Below are 23,206 nucleotides of genomic sequence, written 5' to 3' on the forward strand. Positions count from 1 at the left end.
CTCTCTGCTGATATTCGGCTTGAGGCACTGTGGGTTCTACTTCCTTAGCCCCGCGTCTTATTTACTACTTAAAGACCTCGCTGTCCTCGCTCACGAGTGATAAAACTACGTCACCATTTTCCAGCTCCATCCTCTGACTTGACTTGCAAGACGCACTTTGCAGGAACCGGACTGAACGTAAACTAATATGGCCGACAAATCTGATATCCATTTGTACACATCGCAGACGCCGAATGGCATCAAGATCTCCATGCTCCTCGAGGAGTTGGGTCTGCCGTACAAGGCAAGCTGCTTTGAGCCCTCTCGTCTACCGCTATGGCCCCTTGTGGCACGCAGCTAATTTAGGTCTTGAGGGAAAAGGTAACGGCTATCGAGCTCGACAAGCATACGCAAAAGGTATGTGCCGCGTTTGTTTGCACGTGCAGACCTCTCCAGTTACCAGCAAGGCGGAGAAGGCGCGGTGAATGGCCAAGACAATATTAACGTGTTTGCCGCAATGTGTCAGGAACCTTGGTTTCTGGAAATCAACCCTAATGGACGCATCCCGGTCATCACCGACACCTTTACGGATGGATCTCCGATCCGCATCTTCGAGAGCGGATCTATCATGCAGTATCTGGTCGACCGATATGACCCGGAGCACAAGGTCTCGTACCCTCGGGGATCGAGAGAGTACTACGAAACGAACAACTGGGTGTGTATTTTCCAAACACAGACCAAATGGGAAAGACAAATCTTCTGACGGCAAAAAAAAACAGCTCTTCTGGCAAATGGGGGGACTCGGTCCCATGCAAGGGTGAGTTGACTGCTGTGACGATCTTGTTGAGAAGATTCTGACATCTCAAGCGTAGCCAATCGAACCACTTCACGCGTGAGCATCGCTATTATTCTCCAATTACTCGGTGCCGGTGGAGAGAAGTAGCATGTAAAGCCGCAAGTGAACTGACCACGAATCATGTTTGACAGGGTACGCCCCCGAAAAGATCCAGTACGGCATCAACCGGTACCAGAATGAGACTCGCCGCCTGTACGGGGTCCTTCAGAAGCAGCTGAGCACGTCTAAATCGGGCTATCTCGTGGGCGACCGATGCACCATCGCCGACATATCCTGCTGGGGCTGGGTTGCTTCTTACCGTGAGTGGTTTCCGTACCATTCCCCCCTCCCGATTACGGGGTGTCGATTTTGTCCTTTTCTGACCAAGGATCATTCGCACACATAGGCTGGGCGGGTTTGGATATTGACGAGTTTCCTCATCTCAATAACTGGCTCGAGAGATTGCTGCTTCGGCCTGGAATAGAAAAGGGAAGGCACGTGCCCTACCACCATAGCGCCCTCGACCACAAGAACTACACAGAGGAACAACTGGAGAAGGCGGCCGAGCGCAGTAGAGTTTGGGTTCAGGAGACCATGGCAAATGCTGCCAAGAGATGATGAGCAGAAGAACGGGTTGGCATTTATGGAGTTAGGGCTGTAGATTATGCAGTAAACTGAGCAATGACATTTTGTTAATTGGGATATTCAAGCCCAAAAGGACTGGTACGTGGCTACTAAGGGTTTCCGTATGCGTGGAAGGCGCAGGATCACATGAGATTTAAGTCGCGTTTGTCAGTGAAAGGCAGCCGTTGCTTGCCTGTTTGCAGGTGGGGTGACCAAAGGTCACGTGTACTCGCACTGACCCACATCCAAAATCGGTTAGGCAACATCATCATTTTCCCCGAGAACCTGACCTTGCATTAGAGGCCTTCTCCTCCACCAACCTAACTCTTTCCCGTCCTCACCTTCCGCCATAGTAAAATAAGATCATTCTCGTCGGCGCACTAAGCAGAGACGTTCAGCAAAAATCCTCCAAGATGGCTTGGAGAAACCAAGGGATCACTGGATCCAACAACATCCCTCTGGGAAAGGCGCGTCGCTTTGGCGGCGATTCGGACGGATCCGACAAGGGCGCATTCTCCCCGCCGCCTGCTCCTTCGTCAAATAATAGATTTTCAAATGGAGGAGACCGCGACATGAAGCGTGGTCGCAGTCCCGAGAGTAAGTACATCATTATCCCCTTCCTTCTCCTCTCCAAACCTATAGTGCTAACCGCATCCTCAGGAACCGAACACGATGGTCCCAAGCCGCGCAAGAAGCGAAACCGTTGGGGCGATGCGACCGAGAACAAGGCCGCTGGCCTGATGGGTCTTCCCACCGCGATTGTTGCCAACATGACGAACGAGCAGCTAGAGGCGTACACTCTACATCTGCGAATTGAAGAGATAACGCAAAAGCTGAAAATTGATGATGTTGTCCCTGCTGACGGAGATAGGTATGTTGTAATCCTTTCCCTCTTTGCTCATCCCAGGTACTGACGTGTAATTCAGATCGCCCTCTCCTGCCCCCCAGTACGACAATCACGGACGTCGTGTTAACACGCGTGAATACCGGTATCGCAAGCGACTCGAAGACGAGCGTCACAAGCTAATCGAAAAGGCCATGAAGACGATCCCCAACTATCATCCGCCCCAGGACTACCGGCGTCCAACAAAGACGCAAGAGAAAGTCTATGTGCCAGTCAACGACTATCCAGAGATTAACTTCAGTATGATTGCTAACCCTCTGACCTTTCTAACAAACCCCCCTCCCTTCTCCCCCTCCCCTCCCCCCTCTCCCCCATTGGTACTCTGCCAGGCTTTAGTCCGCATCCTCCCGTGATGTCTTGCGGGCTCGTCTGGCTGAAATCTAACTCAGTCATTGCTCTACTCGATCTGGCCCAATTACTAACACCCAGCTCTTCATTAATAAAGTTGGATTACTTATCGGGCCTCGTGGTAACACCCTCAAAAAGATGGAGTCCGAATCCGGCGCCAAGATTGCCATTCGTGGAAAAGGCTCCGTCAAGGAGGGCAAAGGCCGCTCCGATGCCGCCCACTCGAGCAACCAAGAAGAAGAATTGCACTGCTTAATCATGGCAGACACCGAGGACAAGGTCAACAAGGCGAAGAAGTTGATCCATAACGTTATTGAAACGGTAACTCATCCGCTTGATCCCCTAATCTTTGAATTCCCGCTGACAGCTTCAAGGCCGCGTCAATCCCAGAAGGTCAGAATGAACTCAAGCGCAACCAACTCCGCGAGCTCGCGGCCCTGAACGGTACTTTGCGCGATGATGAGAACCAGGCATGCCAGAACTGTGGTCAGATAGGTCATCGCAAGTATGACTGCCCCGAGAAGCAGAATTTCACGGCGAACATTATTTGCCGCGTCTGCGGTAACGCAGGGCACATGGCTCGGGACTGTCCAGACAGAAAGGCAGGCGGCAACTGGCGCAACGACGGCCCCGCTGCTGGCCGTTCCGCTGGACGCATTGGCGCCGGAAACGGAGGCGGTGATGCCGTCGACCGCGAGTACGAGGTGAGAAACATCCCACACCCATTGATACTAGTTGTCAGGTGCTAACTCATATTCTAGCAACTTATGCAAGAGCTCGGAGGCACCGGTGCTGCCCCTGCTCGCATCGAAGCGGGTCCAGGATCTTTCGAGGGTAACGGTAATGGCGGTGGCCAAAGCGATGCTCGACCTTGGGCACGCGGTCCTGCCACTGGACCTACCGGCGGCGCTGCTCCTTGGCGTAGCCGGAACAATGATCGGGACAATGACGGTCCTCCAGCTGGTCCGTCCGGTGGACCCGCGCCGTGGGCTAAAGACCGCGAGCGCGACCGTGGTCCTCGCGGAGGTGATAGCCGCGATGGCGGTGATACTTACTATGGTAGCGGTGGCGGAGGCGGTCACGGTGGCCACAGCAACTATGGTGGAGGTTCTTCGGCACCAGGGACGGCTCCTTGGCATCATGCCCCCCCCCCTCCTCCAGGAGCCCAACCAGCTTATGGTAGTGGATTTGCAACTTACGGAAGCTATGGCGCTCCTCCAGGAATGGGCGGACCACCGCCTGGATTGCCTCCCCCTCCCCCTCCGGGCCAAGCCCCCCCGGGCCTTCCCGGCGGACTAAATGCGTTGATCCAACAGTACGCCAACGCTATTCCGCCGCCACCACCTCCCGGAGATTTGCCCCCACCGCCACCCCCGATGGACTTGCCCCCTCCCCCGCCTCCCGGCCTCTAGGGGCTGTGTGGGTTTTCTAATGTGGAGTTTTGTATTGGGCTTATTACTGACCGATAGAGTGCTTACTTGATCAGAGGGTACCTACATGATCTGAGAGTGCGCACCTCATCAATTTGGCCAGACTCACCTTTTCCACAGCACAATCGAGCGTTGATGATTCATTGTCTATTGGATGCTTAGGCTGTTCCGAACAGGGGGTGTTTGGCACTAACTGTACGACTAGGAAACCCCGGGTTCTCTGTTGCTAGATTTGCTGTATAATTGAAAATGACGTTTAGTGTATCTGGCTGTGCTATGTTGTGAGTTTTGGTTTTTGTAAGGATACTCTGTGCGTTGCTCGTGCCCTTCTAGTCGTGAACGAATCTTCGTGTAGAAATTCCGGCCCCCTTCAGTAGATATTTCGGCACTGCCTGAGTTTGGGACCAAGTTAACAAAAGGCGGCTGCAATGCATGCAATTAGAAATGTATAGTATGATGCAAAAAGACAAGTCCCTTGGCAGTTTCTATATCAGGCTGTCATGCGCATTTTTTGAAGTTCTCTAGTTTTTCTTTTTCGAGTCCAAAGTGGGCCGACGAATGTTCATAGAGAAGAGCTTGGGCCACCAATCTCCTGGCCCATGCCAACCTAGAAGCTAGAGCATGCATCCTGCATGTACATGTACCGGTATGCCTGCATGAGACGACGACGTCAGCCCGCTCTTGCCCTTTCAACCGTCACTGAAAGTCGCTGAACTGACAATCGCTGCAATTAAGTCAACCCAGGGCTGCAGCGGAAGTGGCAACCTGAGGGTCTTGCAGCGTGGATTCCCGACTGCCGATTGTTGAATGGGGTCTGGGCTTGGCTTCGAAATCATACTAGTTCGTGCCGCGAGAACAGGCAGCCTTCGAGCTCTCCCCTCCATACCTAACCTCCCTAGGCCCTTGGGTCCCTCGCCTGATTCTTATGGACTAGTCACAATACTCTTCTGTCACATTTAGCTATAGCTTCGCAATCGCGGATGCTTCATTCATGTTCTCGGGGCATTCTCTACTTTGCTTGTGAGCAGCAGCACCCGCCACGGCGAGGCGCCTCGTCCGCTTCAAGTTCAGCTCGGTCACTGTCCCGCCTCCATCCCAGCTCCGTCCCATTACACGGCGGTGTCCGAGTTCAGGTAGCCCGACATGCTCAATCCCATCTCGTTCCGGCCCGGCCCGGTTACCTTCTGGACCACGCTCATCTACCTGGCCCTCCTGATCCCCATTGTTCTCATCAATGAGGACCCCCCGCAGGCGCCAAGCGAATCCCCGTTCCAAGGCGTCAATCTCACCGAGGCTTGGCTCGATCTCACAATCATAACCCGCGGATACCATCCATACAACAGTCACTTCAATGACGAGGTCCGCAACTTCATCCTCCAGCGGGTCGAGTCTATCTTGGACGGAAATGGCGTGTCTTGGGCAATTAATGGGTTTGTGGCTGTTTGCTAGTTTGGTGTCATCTTGTCGGGGCTAACCTGGCAATCTTAGTGCCGAATCGGACGATGCAAAGGCCGCAGTCACTGTGTTCAATGACATGACCTCGAACAGCTCTTTTCTTATGGGCTCGGGCGCCATCCCTGGTCGTGACACTCCGGGCGTGACGGCGGCCTATTTCGAAGGCCAGAACATCCTTGTCTACATCAGGGGCAAACAGGATGATGAGGGGAACTGGTGGAATGCCAATAGCATTCAACCAGCCCGGCGCAATAAGAAAGGCCTCACGCTGGTCAATGCTCATTACGATTCGTAAGAGCTCTCTGCCCCGATCTGCAGAGATTTCGGTGTCATGTGCTCTACAGAAGAAAATTGACTGACTTCATCCAAGTGTCTCGACTGGCTTCGGCGCCACGGACGATGGAATGGGTGTGGTCACTTGCCTGCAACTTGTCAAGTACTTCACGCAACCTGGACAACAGCCCGACAGGGGTGTAGTGGTCTTGTTCAACAATGGCGAAGAGGATTACCTATATGGTGCCCGGGCCCTTGGACAGAGCCCATTGCTGCCATTCATCCACACATTTCTGAACCTCGAGGGTGCCGGCGCGGGAGGCCGAGCAATTCTATTCCGATCGACTGACCAAGAAGTGACCAACGCTTACTCCAAGTCGTCGGACCCCTTTGGCACAGTAATCGGGTCTGATGCATTTGGGCTCGGCTTCATTAAGAGCGGCACGGACTACTCGGTTCTGCATGACATATACGGCCAGCGGGGACTTGACTTGGCATTCTTCAAGCCCCGGGCAAGATATCACACCAACCAAGATGATGCTAAGCACACGTCCAGAAACAGCCTTTGGCATATGCTGTCGGCTTCCGTCCAGACGTCGACCGCCCTTTCCAGCGACACGGGAGACACTTTTGTCGGTCCCAGACCCGACGGAGCCCGTGGCAAAGTTCCCAACGGCAACCCAAGTGATGGAGTATGGTTTGATATCTTTGGCAAGGGCTTCGTGCTCTTCAGCTTGCGAGGGATGTTCGCGTGGTCGCTTACGGTATTGGTCGCTACTCCGCTGATACTGATTCTACTCACCTACATCCTTCACAAGCTGGACAAGTACTACTTCTTCACGGCGAGTGTCAGGACATACGATCAACCTGACTACGAACCTGTGACAGTTGGTGGTTGGAGAGGCTTCTTCCGCTTCCCCTTTGCCCTGGTAGTGTCGGGTGCTTTGTCGCTTGGCGTGGCACTTTTGATGAGGAAGGTAAACCCTCTGATCATCTACCGAGCCCGGTATTCAGTGTAAGTGCTTCTCGTTTATCCACAGGCTGCCAGGAACCCTTGCTGACAAAGTGAAAAGTTGGGCCATGATTGTTTCGCTCTTTTATTTCACTTTCTGGGCCATTATGCGAGGTGCAAATTTTGCAAGGCCCAGTGCGCTCCACCGTGGCTATGTCAACATCTGGCTGTTCGTAATCGGTTGGGCAGTTTTAGTTGCCGTCACTGTATCCGAGGACCGACAGAGGATTGGAGCAGGATATATATTTGTCTTCCTCCAGTCAGCTGTGTTCCTGACGACTTTCATCACCCTCTGCGAGCTTTTTGCGCTGCCGAAAAAGACTGCCTGGGGCCGGCAAGTTCGGGACGATCATGAAACGAGAGACCTCCTCCAAGCCGTACCTCACTCTGAGTGCATATTACCATCACAACTCCCGGCCATACCGCGTCATGAATCGCTGCGCCCTCCAACAGCCAGAGAGTCTACCGCTTCAGCTTCCTCGGCTCCCACGTCAATTCCTGCTGAGCAAGAAGAGGAGGACGACGAAGCCTCGGACCGAGAGGGGCCGACAGAGAGGACGCCTCTTGTAGGTGGTAATGCCACAAGCGAGCATGTTCGAACGACTTTCGCGACGACCTATCGTCGATCCATATCGGCCTTGGTGAATGGAGCTCGTAAACTCGAAGATAGCGGCCACAGGCCCTTCGAACATGAGCAAGCCTGGTCAGGGAGTCTGCCTTCATGGGCTTGGTTCTTGCAGTTTCTACTGCTCGGCCCCTTCACAATCATCCTGGTTGGGCAAACTGGATTGTTGCTCACGGATGCCGTTCACCAGACTGGGCCAGATGGCAGTAGTCTTTTACTTCCCTACTTGATCGTTTTCGCCTTCACAGTCTTGCTTCTTCTTCCTCTGACCCCATTCATTCATCGCATAACGCATCATGTGCCTGTTTTCTTGCTCGTTGTATTTGTTGCAACTCTGATATACAACCTCGCCGCCTTTCCCTTTTCTGCCAACAACCGGTACAAGACATACTTCATACAGCGTATCAATCTGGATACTGGCAACAACGAGGTGTGCTACACTGGCATTGAGGAGTATGTCCGTCCCATAATTGCCGAGATGCCATCCGCGTCAGGCAAAGACATCAGCTGCGGCCCATCCGTACGGTTAAGACTGCCAAGTTGCTGCTATGACGGATCGGACGTGGCACCAAATCTAAGCGGCGAGTTGCCAGTCGGTATTCCTCCGGAAACGGGCTACTCGGACCTAGTATCGATCAACGTTACGCGCAATTCCGGAAACAGCGCTCGCATCGAAATCAACGCCACAAATACCAAGGCGTGCTTCGTCGAGTTCAAGAAGCCGGTGTCCAGCTTTACTGTCGAAGGCGGCTCTGGGTGGGATGATCGCTTCGGCGTGTATCCAGAGGGTGGCGTGAGCTATATCAGGCTTTGGCACAGATACTGGGCGGATCCATGGATCGTCGATTTTGAGTGGAAGGACGGTGACAGCCGCGCCTCGGATTCGCTTGACTCCGGTAGCCAGGGTACGGGAGCCGACTCAAACTTGGTCGCCAACGAAGACTTGAAGCAGAGAGATTCTGGTCTTGACGGAACTGTCATCTGTATTTGGAGCGATGCAAATACACGTGGCACAATCCCTGCGCTGGACGAGGGCCTGAAGTTTTCCCCGACGTGGTCAGCCGTCACGAAGCTATCCGAAGGCCTGGTTGAGGGCCGCAAGAGCTTCTTGGTGTGATAGAGACTCACCAACGTTGAGGCTAGCTTGAGTGATTTTGTTAGTTGAGATATGTAGGTTGGTTGATGGCCAGCCTAGGGAGGTTGTAACCCTATGACGGAGTCGTGCTGTTTCGGCCTTCCTTGGTGTATGTAGGTCAATGATGGAGATTGGCAGGAGAATGTTCATCACGAGGGTGGTCGAGGGGAGACTACGAACTCAGCTTGTACCTAATAGCCTTTCTCCTTGGCCTTGTATAAATATTCTTTCATCGCCCGAGATGAAAACGCGGTCGCATGGGCTTGAGGTGGCTTTCGGGTTCCTAACAAGAGATGATGCAACTCCGTTAGCAAGGCCCCGCATACGAAGAAAAAGACATGTACTTTTTCCTAGCTTCTGGATGGCTGCCTCCTTCTCATGCACGATCAAAATTGTAACCCGTCGATTGTGTCACGCTCCTGTGCTCTGTGGAATGCAGTGGCACCGCAGTGTTGTCCAGCTGTCTGAGAGGGCGGTCGTTCCGTCACTAGTTACCTACCTAGCCGGCCCATTCAGGGGCTTTTTTTCCCCTTGAGTTGTCTTGGTTGACTTGATGTATGGGGAGATTATGCCAACGTCTAGAGATGAAATAGAACCGACAGAGTCAAAAATTAGGATGCAAAGTCGGCGAAAGAACCAGTCAGCCAGGATATAGCCAACAGAGACGGGCCCTTGCTCCAGTTCGGTTACTAAGGGGTAGCATCATTGCAATATAGGTAGCTACTGACACCCTGGCATGACATCTTTTATTCGCCACGAGGTACTATCTAGGTGCTATGGGATCGCAAGAAAGCCACCCGCAGCTTGTGCTGCAAGATCCGAACAGTCCGGGGTGTTGGGTGGCGCGGCATAACATGCAGGAAACATAGAAAAAAAGGGGAGGGTGTGGTTTATTCGTTGTAAGGTGGCATCTACGACTCGACTTGGTAGGTTTTTTTCTCCGATTCCCGGATGTCTCTCCCAACAGATGGCATGTTGATATATCCGTACCATGTAAAATACCTGGAGTTGGGGGGTTTGACCTGCCTGGTGGCGACCAACTCGATGAGACGAATCCCAGAGATTGTCACAGTCCACGGAGAAATGGTAGGACTATAAAGTACAGTTGAATTTAAAGGGGGATCGGATCCTTTTATCTCAGTAGATTCACTGTAAGAAAGGCCCACGTGCAAGGTATCTGGCGGTCTGTGAGGTCAGGACCGTCCGCTCTTTCCCGCCTTTTCGTCCCCAATAGCGCAGACGATCCGCCCTACAGCTTCTAGAGACGTCTTCGACTTTCGCTTCTAGGTACCTGGGTATCTAAGGCATTTTGATACGCAACCATACTCGACTTTCCTATATCCATCGTCGAGAGGACTTACTCTTCCTTACTCAAGAGCCGGCCAGTCTCCCTCTCTTCACCTACAACCTATCACCATCATTCCCCATCACGCCCTATCTCCTCTCCTGTCGCTCCATCACCTAACCTCGCTCTGGTACCCCAGGGACAGAGGGGAAAAAACCCGACACTCGCAAAAGAAAATAGCTTTCAGTCTTGCGAAAGCGATGTACCTTTTCTGGGCGGCCGTGGCCTTCGTGGCCGCTACGACCTCGTCGTCTAGCGGTACGACCCTCGTCCGGGCGAGCGTTTCCTCGGAAGTCCAGCCGCGAACTTGTACTACGGGCCCGTCGGCCTCGGAGCAGCGCCCGGACGGCTTCCCTATTAACGACTTCACGTACATCAAGCCGGCTGAGGACTGGGTGTCGTACGCGGTGAAGCCGGACTGGTATGCCGACCAATTTGTCTCTGGCCCGCACGTAAGGTTCCTTTTCTTTTTTCTCCTTTCTTTTCTCTCTCTCTCCCCTCTCTCTCTCTTCTTCCTTCCACTATGCCAGTTCCATTGTCTGTAACAAACGGCAGTGGGCCTGATATAGGGCGAGGGGTGAACAGGAACGGAACCAAAGCGGGAAGAGAGACGGCAGGAATCCTCAGAAAAAAACATGTAACGAGGCATGTTGACTGGCAAATATGTGCAGTACATGTCCTACAACCACGAGAGCGACCCGTTTGGAGCTTTCAAGTGCCAGTTCACCTGTAACAGCGCCGCGGACTGCAACTCGTTCTTCGTGTGGTATGGTACGTTACAAAAACTTTAACAATTAGCACTTTATTTGTGTCCTAGGGCAGATGTCGGACTCGAGAAGGGGGACATAGAGGCGTTATGGCGGAAAGAAGAATAAAAAGGCAACAACATGTTGACGCGTTCTCGCACTTGTGCAAACACAGCTGAAATTGGCACTACCGAAGAGCATCTCAACTGCGTCTTGTTCGACGCCGTGTAAGAAACACCTCTATCCTAAATAATTGGTTATCATATTTTAAAGACGGCGTTGCTGACCGAAAATGATCTACCTAGCATCGACGCCTCGGCCTTTGTTCTTTCTAACGGCACCATCGGCGGCGGGGGCTACGACCGCCTCTGCAAGAAGAAGCCTGCCCCGAGCTAAGAAGCTACTCGTGAAGATACCAACGGTTTTCCCTGGCTCCGGCATGGACGGCGATGCATTCTAAGGAGTTGGCCTTCCCAAGAGCAAAAGAAAAGAAAATAGGGGTGGGGATTTGATATGCGCCCACGGGGCCCTCGAGATATTTGGTTTTGGCTTGGCTAGGCTCCTCATGGCCCGGTTTTCTTCATCTTCTGCAATTTTCGGTTAGGTAGATTTTAAAGGAACCCCGTCTGGACAGATTTAGATGCATTATCGCTCTTCGCTTTTTTTTTACCTGCTATTAACAAGAATACACTGATATTCTTTTGCTGCTTCTGCCAGAAATCGTGACCCAGCTCCGTGCACGCTTAGCGAGGCCTAATGGATGAGAAGATATAACAATATCATACAGGCTTTCAACCTTCTCAGGCCCCTCAAATCGGCACCCGATACTCGTGTTTGCGAGACCCCTGTGGTATTTATGCAAACCTTCACCTTTTCCCAGCAAATAAAGCCAATTACCCTAACAAACGCCCCTAGCCAATACGTTTCGTTCCCAACGTAACACCGAAAAAACCCCCATTTTCTTTTAGTAGTAAAACCTTCCTTACCTACCTTCTAGTAATTTTGCGATCTCCTGTCATGTCCTTAAACGTTACTCTTGCATGCGGTCCGCAGTCTTCTCGGCCACAGCCGCCGCCAGGTGCTCCTTGGCCTTGGACCACAGCTCGCCTTCCATGTCGCGCTCGACCGTGTTGCCAGACATGTTGAGGAACCCGACGTCGAACTTGCCCCACTTGCCCATGCCGTCGGGCTCGAGGCGCGAGGGGATGATCTTAACACGCCCCTCGGCGCCCGCGCCCGCGGTCTCGATTATGGCCGGCTCGGCCGACGTCCGGAGCGTGATGATGCCCGCCTCCTCGAGCGCGTAGATCTGCCGCTTAAGAAGCTTGTCGATCCGGTCGAGCTTGTCGATGAATTCGGTCTGCGCGGCCGTGAAATTGGCGACGGCGTCGGCGGCTCCGTCGTCGTCATCGTTGTTGTTGGCGGCGCCCGGGGGGGGTTGTTGCGCCGCGGGGATTTTGGCGACGGCTTTCATTGCTTCGCTGGCGTGCACAAGGAGGGATGCGATGTCCTAGAGAGGGTGTTAGACAGGGGGGTTAGGAGTGTCGACGACGATAGAGGAGGGAGATCAGGCAGACCTTGTCAATTTCGCCCAGCTGTTGAATGCGCTCCGCCTTGGTAAATGGCTTGTGAATGTCCACTTGGTTTCCCCCAATCGCTACTCCAGCTCCATCACTGGCTGGTGGTTGTGTTGGAGCCTCCATTATGTTTGCGCCCCAGGATCGTAGGTATAGGGTGGTTTGTTTGTCGGGTGACGAGCTAGGGATGAATTTCGCTGTAGATAGAATGATTCGCTCTGTTCTTGGCTCCAAGAGGACAGAGAAGCTCAGATCTAGGCTCTAAGGCGCCACCAACGGCTGAGGAAAACAAAATCTGCGGTGGGACAGATGCTGAATAGCATTGGACGTCGTCTTTCCTGCCCCGTCAAACCGATCGTCCCTGTCATAGCTCTTGCGGAACCGAGTTGAAGAAGCAAGACCCACCCCGCTTATGTGGGGCCATGCATGCTGCGGGGCAATGAGCCCTGCTGCTGATGCCTGCTGCCAAGCCTGAACCCTGTCAACGGAAAATGCCGAATGGCTGACCACTTCACCTTGTCACCTCGTCGCGAAGCTGTCTTGAGCCGCACTACGATTTGAGCAAGCTCACATGACCTCGAGCGAAAACCACTCCATTCGTTTTGTCCTACAACACCACCAAAAATCACAACACGAAACCAGATTGTATCTCACACACTCAGCCAAGAAGGTAGACTCACGTTTTATGGAAACGCGGTTGTCTATGAGGCCAGAAAGACACGATTGTGTCTGAGCTCCTTCCTTCGCGCGCAGTTGTGAGGAGCATAAGTTGAAGAGAAGCGACCCATTGTACTATCGGGACCGGCATCCACTGTCTTCGTAATATGTCTAACCCAACGTCCCAGAATGCTGGCCAAGGCCCAGCTGGTGGTTCCTATGGCGGGCAACCTCAATCAGCTGGAGGAACAGGAGCGACTGGTGGGAGTGCACCGGTAGCTGGGGCAACCACAAACACAGCAAGCGCGCCGCCTTCTGCGCAGAACCTGAATCAGATTGTGAGTCCAAAGTGTGATTGTTCGTGAGACAGTTGTTTTTCAGTTATTCTTTTCGCCTTGTCTGCACTCCCAGAATATCTCAATAAAATGAGCGCGCCCAGCTTGGATATTGAAGCCCGACGACAGTCAATTGTAGGTAGGCAAAGTACGCATGTTGCCTTTCAAGCTGCCTTCATCTAGAAGACAAAGGCCATCGCTCGCTGCCTACCGACAACATTCACCCGGCTGATTCACGCACTACCGTATCTTTCCCCACCTCACCCTTCCTACTTACCTCCCATTCTTTTCTGCTGTCGCCCGGCAATCGATGCTATTCCTTACCCTTCACATAAATTTATCTCAATTTCTTCCTCTCGGGACAAGGCAGTTCCTGTCAACCATCTCTTCACTTGTCTGCGATCATTCCTTCCACGTCTCCCTCTTCGCGTTATTCCCTCATATTTGCTTGCGCAGAGAGATCACAAGTGTTACGGCGACGTAGATCTCTGCCATTCTGAAGGTGCTTCTCAATCCCCTCCTTCGCGATCAGTCAAGATGGGGCGTAGTAAACGCTTCCGCCCTTCTAGTCGGAAGCCCCCCCCTCCTCAAGCACCCTCCAATCCTACCATGGAAGATTATTTCTCTGATAATGACCCCGATAAGGTGACGGATTACCTGAAAAAAAAAGGGTTCACCAAAACGGAGGCCGTTTTCCGGCAAGAAACAGCACATTTGGGACCAGATGGCAGACCAGCTCAACGCAACGATGACCCGGGTCCGAAGAAGTACCTGAAGGCATTCGCATTGCTCCGAGACTGGGTCGAGAATAATCTCGACATATACAAGGTATGTTCCAATATAGAATCATCTTCGTCTTACGCACTGAATTTGACATTCTCCTCAGTTTGAGCTGCGAAAGCTTCTCTGGCCCCTGTTCATATACTCGTACATCGAGCTCATTAACCAAGGGTACAATGACGAGGCCAAGCAACTCCTTGGTGCCCTCAAGCCCCAGTTCGAGGCTGCACACAAAGATACCCTCGATCTGCTGGCCAAAATATCGCTTCCCCAGCACCTGCGGGAGAACCAGACCACCAGGCTTTACCGGGAGAACAAATACCGTATTCCGCTCAACCAGTCTTTGTCGGGAAATCTTTTCCACTTCCTCGAGCGGGAGGCAGACTCTGGCGGCGCTACGGTTACCTACATTCTCCAGACGTACTGCCATGTTGACGTGAGTGCACGGGGTCCGATCGAACCCTACAGCTTCGAGGCCATCCTCCGGAGAGCTCAGAACCTCGATCTTGACGAAATCGATGCCCAAGAAGGCATCCCCGGCGTCTTTACAGGCGTCTCCAACAAAGATATACTCGATGCTGGGGCACCGTTGAAGCTAGGACCGTTGCCGATGGAGGCCGAATTGAGAGATGACGTCCGTGCAGAGCTCGAGGAAGAAGACCAAGGACGCCCGCCAGCAGACGGTCGTCCCACACTCGTTGAAGAGTTCGACCGCAAGATCAAGCGTGAGGATAGTGCGGATGTGCCCGCACGAGCTGACTTGCCACTTCCGGCCTCTCGTGCGAGAGACGTCGTCATGGAGATGCAGAAGGTCCGCGAAAACCGAGACCGCTTTCAGATCGAGGGCCGAACCGGGGGCGTTGGCGTTCCTGTGTCAGCGTGCATGTTCACATTCCACAATACTTTGGGCAGGTATGATAATGGCAAACTCATCCCTTTCACTCTGAACCTTTCCTCCGGTATGCTAACAACATAACCCTTTGTCTAGTGTTTCGTCCATAGACTTCTCGAACGATCACCAACTGGTTGCAATCGGGACTATGGACTCATATATCCGTGTCTGGTCTATGGATGGTAAGCCGCTGAAGTCTTCGTTGGAGCACGAGAAGAACCTCGTAGTCAATAACCGAAAGCTCATCGGACATTCTGGTCCGGTTTATGGCGTCTCCTTCTCGGATTCAATTACCAATCTAGACCGTAATGTCTACGGAGAAGGCGGAACTACGAAGCCAGACACAAGCACAAAGCTCCTTCTTTCAAGCTCCGCAGACGGTCAAGTCCGGCTCTGGTCGCTTGATGTGTGGGCGTGTCTCTGTGTGTACAAAGCACACGACGGACCGGTTTTTCGGGTTCTATGGGGTCCTCACGGCCACTACTTTGCTACTGCAGGATGGGACAAGACTGTCAGAGTGTTTGCTCAAGACCGTGCGTCGGCACTACGCATCATGGTCGGCCACGATACCAGCATTTCTGCCATTGCCTGGCATTCCAACGGAACTTATGTCTTCTCGGCCTCGGATGAGATGGACAAGTCGATTCGCATGTGGTCGGTAACTACCGGAAACTGCGTTAGAGTCTTCACTGGCCACACGGACTATATCAGTTTTTTACAGTGCTCACCGAACGGCAAGATCTTGGCCAGTGCTGACACGGGAGGCAACATTATCCTTTGGGATATCGAAAAGGGCTCACGTATCAAGCGCTGCCGTGGCCATGGAAAGGGCGGTATACCGTCTATGCAATTCAGTGCTGAGTCGAGCGTCCTCGTTTCAGGTGGCCTGGATGGTACGGTCCGTATCTGGGATGTCGAGCTGCCAAACGACCCTGCGAAGGCAAACCCTCTCATTGTTGGCCCTCCTCAGGCGGGTCAACAGCCCGACGGAGCGACTGTGGCCGGTGATACTATCGCAGTGGCCGGATCTTCAGATGGACGGAACATCACTGTCGGCGGCCAAGCAGCGCCGATGGCTGGCGCTAGCACTGCGGCAGCCGGTGTGGGTGCTGGTACTGGCACAACTGGCAAGAAGAAGACGAAGGAAGTGCAGATCACCCCGGACCAGATCAGCGCCTTCGCAACGAAGAAGACGCCAGTGATGAAGGTACAGTTCACGCGGATGAACTTGGTGGTTGCGGGCGGTTGCTATGACCCTGAGCGCTAAGCGGCCTATGGTGATTGAGGGAGGCATTTGATGGCTAGGTTATCGGGCTGGGGTTCTGGTAAAAGCAACTGATGGAGTTCTAGGTTATGGAACCTGCGGTTGTTTAAAATCATTCTCTGGTGCTACGGAGTATTGCGATATACTAGGCACCCTCGATGCCGACCATTTGAACGAGAAGCAAGAAATAGCTCTGCTTGTTGTTTGGTATTATGTACTGTACTTGGGCACTTTTGTAAGGTATAATGTGTTTCGGTATACTATCAGATAGGTAAATAGTATACTGGGGGGTTTTTTTTTTACTTCCCTCCTACCCATGCCAAAATTCGAATTTAAATGCTGTGTCAATCGCCATTGAATCCGTTGCACACCTCGAACCAAAAGAGGAGTTGAAGCTTGAGGCAGCTTCCCCACAATTTGGATCGCAGGGAAGCCCTTGCTTGGTCCAAGCGCTTCCTACCAGGAACGAGGCCGCATTACTGTGTCAAAGCACAGTGCCCGCAGAGCAAGACACTTGAACCTGCGAAGAACAGGAGGGAGGAGCTTCGTCACGTCCCGGATATCTACCCATCGATCAACTGCCGCCTTCGCCCTTTCAACGCCTCTATTCCCGCCGAGAAAAACCACTACCGCCCAGATACCTGACTCTTCATTATGGAGGATCCCTGGGCTGAAATTGGCGCGGGCGCATCGCAGATCGGTTCGTCTTCACAAGGCGATGATGGTACAGGGCCTGGCGGAACGTCTGCACCGTCAACATCGACGACGGCAGCGTCTGGTAGGCCCTCGCGCCTGACGCCTCGTCGCCTCGTCGCGCAACCTACACGCCTTCAAGCCGTTGAAGATGATCCCCTGGGACCTCTAGGCGCCAGCACTACAGGCGCCGATGGCTCGCTCCCACCGCTGGCTCCGCCCGTCCCGCCCGTCAAGGAACAGCTGCCCCTGCGGACGACGATGCCCGCCGGTGCCGGTGCCGCCGCGAAGAGATCCAGCCCGCCCGATCCTCACCGCATAGATGACGACGACGGCTTTGATCAGCAGTCCGCCGGCCCGAGGCAGCCGCCGCCCGTCCAAGCAGCCCAACCCAGCCCCATCCGCAGCACGATGCAGCCAAGCGTTAGCCTTGAGCAGGCTGCCAAGCCGAGCTTTCAGATTAGTGTTGGAGACCCCCACAAAGTCGGCGACTTGACAAGCAGTCACATCGTCTACTCGGTCAGGACAAAGGTATGAAGCGGTTCCTGTCGAGGGAGACTGAGAAAGTCAATCGTAGTTAACACCGATGGTCCCTGGACCTAGACTACCTCGAAGGCATACAAGCAAGGCGAATTTGAGGTCAAGAGGAGATACCGCGATTTCTTATGGCTCTACAACACTCTACACGCCAACAACCCCGGGGTGGTGGTGCCGCCGCCGCCTGAGAAGCAGGCGGTGGGCCGGTTCGAGAGCAATTTCGTCGAAGCCCGGCGCGCAGCCCTCGAGAAGATGCTCAACAAGACGGCGGCACATCCGACGCTGCAGCATGATGCAGACCTCAAACTTTTCTTGGAAAGCGAAGCGTTCAACATCGACGTCAAGCACAAGGAAAGAAAGGAGCCTAGCCTCGGCGAGAGCAAGAGCATGCTCAGCTCGTTTGGCATCAATGTTGGAAGCACGAACAAGTTCGTAGAGCAGGATGATGTGAGCAATTCCTTTTCGTCATTGTTCGTTTTTGTCAACGTCTAGTACTGACGCGTCTTATCCAGTGGTTCCACGAGCGCAAGGTCTACCTAGACGCGCTAGAAAACCAACTCAAGGCACTTCTCAAGGCCATTGATGGTATGGTGGTTCAGCGCAAGGCCATGGCAGAAGCAGCAGGCGACTTCTCGGCTTCGTTGCACGCGCTATCGACGGTAGAGCTCTCTCCGACCCTATCGGGGCCGCTGGACGCGCTCTCGGATCTTCAAATCATGATCCGCGACGTTTATGATCGCCAAGCGCAGCAGGACGTGCTCACCTTCGGTATTATTATCGAGGAGTATATCCGACTGATTGGAAGCGTCAAGCAAGCGTTTACGCAGCGCCAAAAGGCCTTTTACAGCTGGCATACGGCCGAGTCAGAGCTCCAGAAGCGTAAGGCATCCCAGGACAAGCTCCTTCGCCAAGGAAAGAGCCAGCAGGATCGACTCAATCAGGTCAGCGCCGAGGTGGCAGACGCGGAACGGAAAGTGCACCAGGCGCGTTTGTTGTTTGAGGACATGGGCCGGCTGATGCGGTCCGAGCTGGATCGGTTTGAGAGAGAGAAGGTCGAGGATTTCAAATCAGGCGTTGAAACATTTTTGGAGGGGGCTGTTGAGGCACAGAAGGAGGTAGGTCGACCTTCCCGTTTTCTTCAGCAAAGCCCTGTTCCTGGTTCATTGGTTTTGCTAACATTACATGTCTAGCTAATTGAGAAGTGGGAGACGTTCCTTATGCAATTGGATGCGGAAGACGACGAAACCGTTTTCTATCGACCTCCTGTGATCCAGACGAATAAGCCTGCTGGAGACACGGCGGTTGATCGGGCCCGGGCCAGGATTGACGAAGACTCAGATTAGGAGTTTGTAAGACGACTACCACGGCCCCCCTATCTGGCTGATCGTACCAACAACAGGAACTAGACCTCAGCTTCCGCATCCATGAAGGAAAGATGACCCTTCAAAGAAGGCTAGTCAAATAGACCTTCTCAAAGTATTATGTTAGATGTTCCGGAGAGGAAAGTGTGTATTAAAAAAAAAGAAATAAAGTTGAGGCAATCACACATAATTTTTCTGTCCAGTGTCGCCGGCCTGTGTCCTTTTCTCAACTACATAATGCTAGGAGTGTTGTACAGAATCTTGCGTAGGTAGTCTCATTACTATGCCCGAGCACATTGTCCCGCCGCACGCCGTCGCGTCAGTCGCCGCCTATCATCTATACATATTGCGCCTGTTCCTTGTCTCGAGGTATTGGTCTCATAAGACAAACATGCAAGTTTTCTTTTCGGGGTGTGGTTTAGCTTTACAAATAGATACACTGTCCCAGTAGTTTATTCAGGGACAACTACGCAGATTTCGTTGCTGGATCGAACGTACAAAACTGCAAAAGGTGTTTATTTCTTCTTTGCGACCTTGGCGTCCTCCTTCGCGCTCATGCCGGTCATCTTCTGGGCGTCCTTTGCCGCATAGCCGCTAATTAGATCGACCAGCGAGTCAAAGGCATCGTCCGGCGGCGCTTCTTCTTCAGCCTCTAGCGGCGCTTGCTCTTGTTGTTGTTGTTGTTGTTGTTGTTCTGCACCATCTGCAACAGGAGGCGCTGCTGCTGCCGATGCCGCCGCCGCCGCTGCTGCTGCCTTGTCCTCTTCCTCCTGGGTCGCCTCCAAGTCCCAGCCGCGGCCGAAGCGGTCGCGGAACGCGGCCAGCTTGCCCGCCTCGTCCACCTCGACGTTGCGCAGCGACTTCTCCGACGGCTGCCACAGCAGGTGGTTGCGCGTGTCCTTGGACGTCTTGAGCAGCGCCCCCGGCGCCGTCGTTCGCACCGCAAACGTGCTCCCGTCGCTCAGCTGCACCAGCTGCGTGAACTGGTACGGCCGCCGCGGCCGCGTCACGTACGTCGCGTGCCGCACTTGTTGGTGGCTGCCGCCGCTGCTTCGCTGCTGCGCTGCTGTCTGTGATGTGGTGGTGGTGGTGTTGCCGGTGGCAGATGCGAGGCACGTCGGCCGGCGGAGGAGCAGGCCCGTCGAGAGCCTCCCCATTGTGCGGCCGTTCATGGTGTTTGGTTACGAGGACGGCAAAGGGGTGGTCGATCTCCCTCTTTTTTCTTTTTGCCCTCTTTCTCAGTTGTTAAGGAATTCGATCGACTGTAGAGTAGAGTCTCCGTTCGTTTTCTTCACGTTATATTGTCTGAAAAGGAGCAGCTGGCGTGGTTGGTTAAGCCGGCGTTTCTTTTTTCAAAAAAGAATCGGCGCCGGGGAGTCCATCACGGGCAGACCTTGAAATGATGGGACGCCGTGGTCTGCGGCCCGTGGTCCCAATCGAAAATTTTGATACGGCGGTCGACATGGAGCAGCCGCGCGCAATTCCTTATCGGTTTATCGTTGCTGTCGAGAGGCCCACTAATTATTCCCGCTCGAAGGAAACCTGTAGAACCCCATCAAAATGTTTGGAGCCTGTATTCTAGACCGAGAGACGAAAAGAAACAGGCATAGGTGCGACTTGCTTGTCGAAGTAGCTTCTCAATTGGCCTTTCATGGGGCCGAGATGAGCAGTCTCGGCGTCCTAGGCTTGGCTGCCGAGTCCGCGCTTGTTCTTTTCTCTTTCTCTAAGCATGCCCAGTATGGCTCAGCGCACGCCTTGATAATGACGATGCGCCCGCCAAATTTTGTCGGGAGAACCCAACAGCTATGTCTTGCTTCTCTTGAGAGAAGGACACCGCGTTGTCGAGGTACGTTCATCGTTGGCCTTTATAGGCACACGTGGAATCTGCCTTACCCAAGAGCTCTCAATCGCGAGTGGAACACAGGCAGGCCTGTTGAATCTAGTAGTCTGACTAAAATCCTTTTCCCTCGTAGAGACGGTTTCCTCCCGCCGGTGCTTCCATACCTCGCCGCGCCGGCTGCGCTCGTTCCAAGTATTGGCCTCGCGCAAGCTTAACACCTGCCCGCGGACTTCGATGTTGTCTTCCTCGTTTGCCGCTCTGGCCGATGGAGATGCCAACTTAGATGTTCCTCCGCTGCCGTCCATGTCCGAGCATGTGCGTGGGCTGATGCGCCTGCTCGCGCACTCGGTGGTCGCCTGCACGTCGACATTTCCCGGGTCCGGAACGGAGCCGCCAGCGCCGCGCGCCATGACCATGTCGTCGTTCACTTCGCTGGCTCTGAGCCCGACCCCGGTAGTGAGCTTCAACATCTCGACGCCGAGCCGGACGTTCGACGCCGTCGAGGCAAGCCGTCGATTCAATATTCATGTTCTCGCCGACGATGCCTCGGGCGCGAGGGTCGCTGACTGGCTAGCACGGGGCAACGCCGGCGGCCTACACGTCTTTGAGAAGTTGGCGGAGGAATGCCAGTGCCAGGTGGCGATACAAGAGCAAGAGGGTGCTGACGACCCGCCCGTTCTCCGCGGCCCAGGTGTTCTCTACGTCCTGCGATGTAGGCTTCTAGATCAGCCGTCGCGGGGGCTCGTCAAAGTCCGGGACCATGTCATCGTACTGGGCGAGGTACTTGACATTTTAGAGGGTGAGAGGGCCAAAAGGTCCAATCGCGGAGACAAGTTTCAAGATAACGGTTTCGGGCTGCTGTATGCGGATAGAACATACCGACAGCTAGGGAGCTGTATAATAGCAAGGGAGGAGGCCGCTGTCCATACCCATTCAAAGGGGTGACGGCAAACAGGCTAATAGATTTTGCGCGCAAGCATGGCTGATGGCTAGGCATTACTGGGGCACAACTCTGCTCCGCGAGTGTGATCCATGTATATCACAGGCGGGGAGGCGGTGTGCCAGAATATAATAAATTCTCCTCTGACATCTAGCGAGCGTGTGTTAATGACCGTCTGTGGGTTGTGCCACAAGAGGGCCGGGAGTTTATTTCCTCTCCCAACTTTTCTTTTTGAGTTTTGGGTACGATATGACCCCTCAGGGTGAACATCGAGCTGGTATACGTCAAGGATTTCGCGAATTCCGCTCCACCATAGATCAGAAGCAAAAGAGAAGCATTCCCCGCATCTAGACGCGCCGTGGCAACAGTGTCTGTTCAGCTGCTGCTGCTACTTTACTCGCCCTCAATGCCCACCAGCTCCGTCTCGAAGATGAGAGTCGAGTTGGGGGGGATGAGGCCTTCGCCGACATCCTTGTTGCCGTACCCGAGGAAGGGGGAGATGTAGAGGGTGCGCTTCTCGCCCTTCTTCATGCCCAGTAGGCCCTCATCCCAGCCCTTGATAACCTGGCCGGTACCGACGGTGAACTTCAGAGGCCTCTTGCGGGGTATACTCGAGTCGAACTGCTTGCCCTTCTCGGTGTTGCCCTCGCCAACGCCGAGGAAACCAGTGTAATGGACATCCACGGTATCGCCTTTAATTTACCACGCACAGTTAGTTAATTTGTATGTATAAAATTTGGGGCAATCAGTGGGGAAAGTATTCCGCCACAGGTGTAACGGTCGGGCATGTAGAAGAATAGATAGGTTTCGCAGGAATATGGGGACCAGTGGAGAGGCTGAGAAATATGCTTACCGCGCTCCGTCTCGCGACCCTGGCCCTCGGCATCGACCACGATTTGGAGACCGTCAATTTCTGGGACCGTCATTCTGACTGGATTTGCAGTTGAGTTTTGGTGTGATTGGGGTGAGAAGGCTGTTTGTTTGTTTGGTTGATGGCGGGAAAGTTCAATAAAGTTGAAAATGAGGGGCAGTGGAGGGCGGAGGGGCCCTGAAATACATACCATCCCATACCTCCGGAAAAGCGCACTCAGCTGCGGGGAGCTCCCAGAGCGGGATGTCGTAACTGAGCCCAGGTGACGCAATAAGGAGGGGGCCAAGCAGCTGACAAAAAAAGCGAACAAACTACTTCGTAGTACTTTTATTTAGGCCAAATATATGTATAAATATAGGTACCGTTATGTACTGCAATCTTACCACCCAGTCAAAAGACCCTCGCCCTCTAACAAATCTTGCATCCGCCTTACCATGGAATTCACGTACCCATTAATTTTCGCTTGGTCAGTCGGCTCCATCCTTCAACCGCCAGGTCCATGATATTTGCTCCAATTCGAAGATTGGCACGGATATACTGCTTTACAGCCCTCCAGCAATTCTCAATCGGCGATAAATCCGGCGTATTGAAATAGTGCTCAAGTCCATGGGCTTGCTTCCACTGAATACCATGGAACATTGGTAGTGTATGGTAGTGCAGCGCCACTCGCACGGACCATTGATTTTGAGTGTTCGCTTTTCTTTGTCAACCGCTTGGGGGGAATCGATATCACTACCTACACACCGAC

The 23,206-nt window shown here is 53.5% G+C and overlaps 10 protein-coding genes across 10 annotated transcripts; 7 read left to right on the forward strand and 3 right to left on the reverse strand.

Moving 5' to 3' along the window:
- The first annotated feature begins 261 nt into the window (after window positions 1-261).
- Window positions 262-1,597, forward strand: B0T26DRAFT_694519 (glutathione S-transferase). The gene is made up of 6 exons (XM_060441243.1): window positions 262-396; window positions 506-694; window positions 759-796; window positions 852-871; window positions 967-1,134; window positions 1,221-1,597. Exons 2-6 carry the CDS (start codon window positions 608-610, stop codon window positions 1,430-1,432), a joined length of 525 nt encoding a protein of 174 aa, XP_060300278.1. The 5' UTR covers window positions 262-396; window positions 506-607; the 3' UTR covers window positions 1,433-1,597.
- Window positions 1,598-1,851: 254 nt separating this feature from the next.
- B0T26DRAFT_638667 (uncharacterized protein) lies at window positions 1,852-4,102 on the forward strand (the record flags this gene model as incomplete). Its single annotated transcript, XM_060437062.1, has 6 exons — window positions 1,852-2,035; window positions 2,099-2,309; window positions 2,365-2,582; window positions 2,788-3,011; window positions 3,065-3,394; window positions 3,452-4,102. 6 exons carry the CDS (start codon window positions 1,852-1,854, stop codon window positions 4,100-4,102), a joined length of 1,818 nt encoding a protein of 605 aa, XP_060300279.1.
- A 1,161-nt stretch (window positions 4,103-5,263) lies between these two features.
- B0T26DRAFT_738143 (uncharacterized protein) lies at window positions 5,264-8,602 on the forward strand (the record flags this gene model as incomplete). The annotated part of the gene is made up of 4 exons (XM_060443549.1): window positions 5,264-5,550; window positions 5,609-5,866; window positions 5,946-6,863; window positions 6,922-8,602. The coding sequence occupies 4 exons, from the start codon at window positions 5,264-5,266 to the stop codon at window positions 8,600-8,602; spliced, it is 3,144 nt and encodes a 1,047-aa protein (XP_060300280.1).
- Window positions 8,603-10,165: 1,563 nt separating this feature from the next.
- Window positions 10,166-11,107, forward strand: B0T26DRAFT_636032 (uncharacterized protein; the record flags this gene model as incomplete). Its single annotated transcript, XM_060436788.1, has 4 exons — window positions 10,166-10,417; window positions 10,637-10,736; window positions 10,887-10,938; window positions 11,017-11,107. The coding sequence occupies 4 exons, from the start codon at window positions 10,166-10,168 to the stop codon at window positions 11,105-11,107; spliced, it is 495 nt and encodes a 164-aa protein (XP_060300281.1).
- Window positions 11,108-11,338: 231 nt separating this feature from the next.
- B0T26DRAFT_694527 (mediator complex protein-domain-containing protein) lies at window positions 11,339-12,691 on the reverse strand. The gene is made up of 2 exons (XM_060441244.1): window positions 12,289-12,691; window positions 11,339-12,221 (listed from the first exon to the last, which is right to left on the reverse strand). Exons 1-2 carry the CDS (start codon window positions 12,412-12,414, stop codon window positions 11,742-11,744), a joined length of 606 nt encoding a protein of 201 aa, XP_060300282.1. The 5' UTR covers window positions 12,415-12,691; the 3' UTR covers window positions 11,339-11,741.
- Window positions 12,692-13,889: 1,198 nt separating this feature from the next.
- B0T26DRAFT_638028 (TAF5-like protein) lies at window positions 13,890-16,219 on the forward strand (the record flags this gene model as incomplete). The annotated part of the gene is made up of 3 exons (XM_060436987.1): window positions 13,890-14,108; window positions 14,167-14,972; window positions 15,049-16,219. The coding sequence occupies 3 exons, from the start codon at window positions 13,890-13,892 to the stop codon at window positions 16,217-16,219; spliced, it is 2,196 nt and encodes a 731-aa protein (XP_060300283.1).
- Window positions 16,220-16,870: 651 nt separating this feature from the next.
- Window positions 16,871-18,789, forward strand: B0T26DRAFT_639185 (Vps5 C terminal like-domain-containing protein; the record flags this gene model as incomplete). Its single annotated transcript, XM_060437112.1, has 4 exons — window positions 16,871-17,440; window positions 17,513-17,893; window positions 17,959-18,561; window positions 18,637-18,789. 4 exons carry the CDS (start codon window positions 16,871-16,873, stop codon window positions 18,787-18,789), a joined length of 1,707 nt encoding a protein of 568 aa, XP_060300284.1.
- A 533-nt stretch (window positions 18,790-19,322) lies between these two features.
- On the reverse strand, window positions 19,323-19,907 carry B0T26DRAFT_601197 (uncharacterized protein; the record flags this gene model as incomplete). Its single annotated transcript, XM_060435740.1, has 1 exon — window positions 19,323-19,907. A coding segment is annotated over one exon (585 nt), but the record flags the coding sequence as incomplete, so codon positions are not given.
- A 364-nt stretch (window positions 19,908-20,271) lies between these two features.
- B0T26DRAFT_847054 (flavin reductase like domain-containing protein) lies at window positions 20,272-21,592 on the forward strand (the record flags this gene model as incomplete). Its single annotated transcript, XM_060447596.1, has 2 exons — window positions 20,272-20,653; window positions 20,781-21,592. Exons 1-2 carry the CDS (start codon window positions 20,368-20,370, stop codon window positions 21,590-21,592), a joined length of 1,098 nt encoding a protein of 365 aa, XP_060300286.1. The 5' UTR covers window positions 20,272-20,367.
- A 388-nt stretch (window positions 21,593-21,980) lies between these two features.
- Window positions 21,981-22,513, reverse strand: B0T26DRAFT_636246 (peptidyl-prolyl cis-trans isomerase fkr-2; the record flags this gene model as incomplete). The annotated part of the gene is made up of 2 exons (XM_060436807.1): window positions 21,981-22,279; window positions 22,441-22,513. 2 exons carry the CDS (start codon window positions 22,511-22,513, stop codon window positions 21,981-21,983), a joined length of 372 nt encoding a protein of 123 aa, XP_060300287.1.
- Window positions 22,514-23,206: the final 693 nt, after the last annotated feature.

Source organism: Lasiosphaeria miniovina, assembly GCF_030549165.1.
Source record: "Lasiosphaeria miniovina strain SMH2392-1A chromosome Unknown B0T26scaffold_2, whole genome shotgun sequence".
Classification (NCBI taxonomy): domain Eukaryota; kingdom Fungi; phylum Ascomycota; class Sordariomycetes; order Sordariales; family Lasiosphaeriaceae; genus Lasiosphaeria; species Lasiosphaeria miniovina.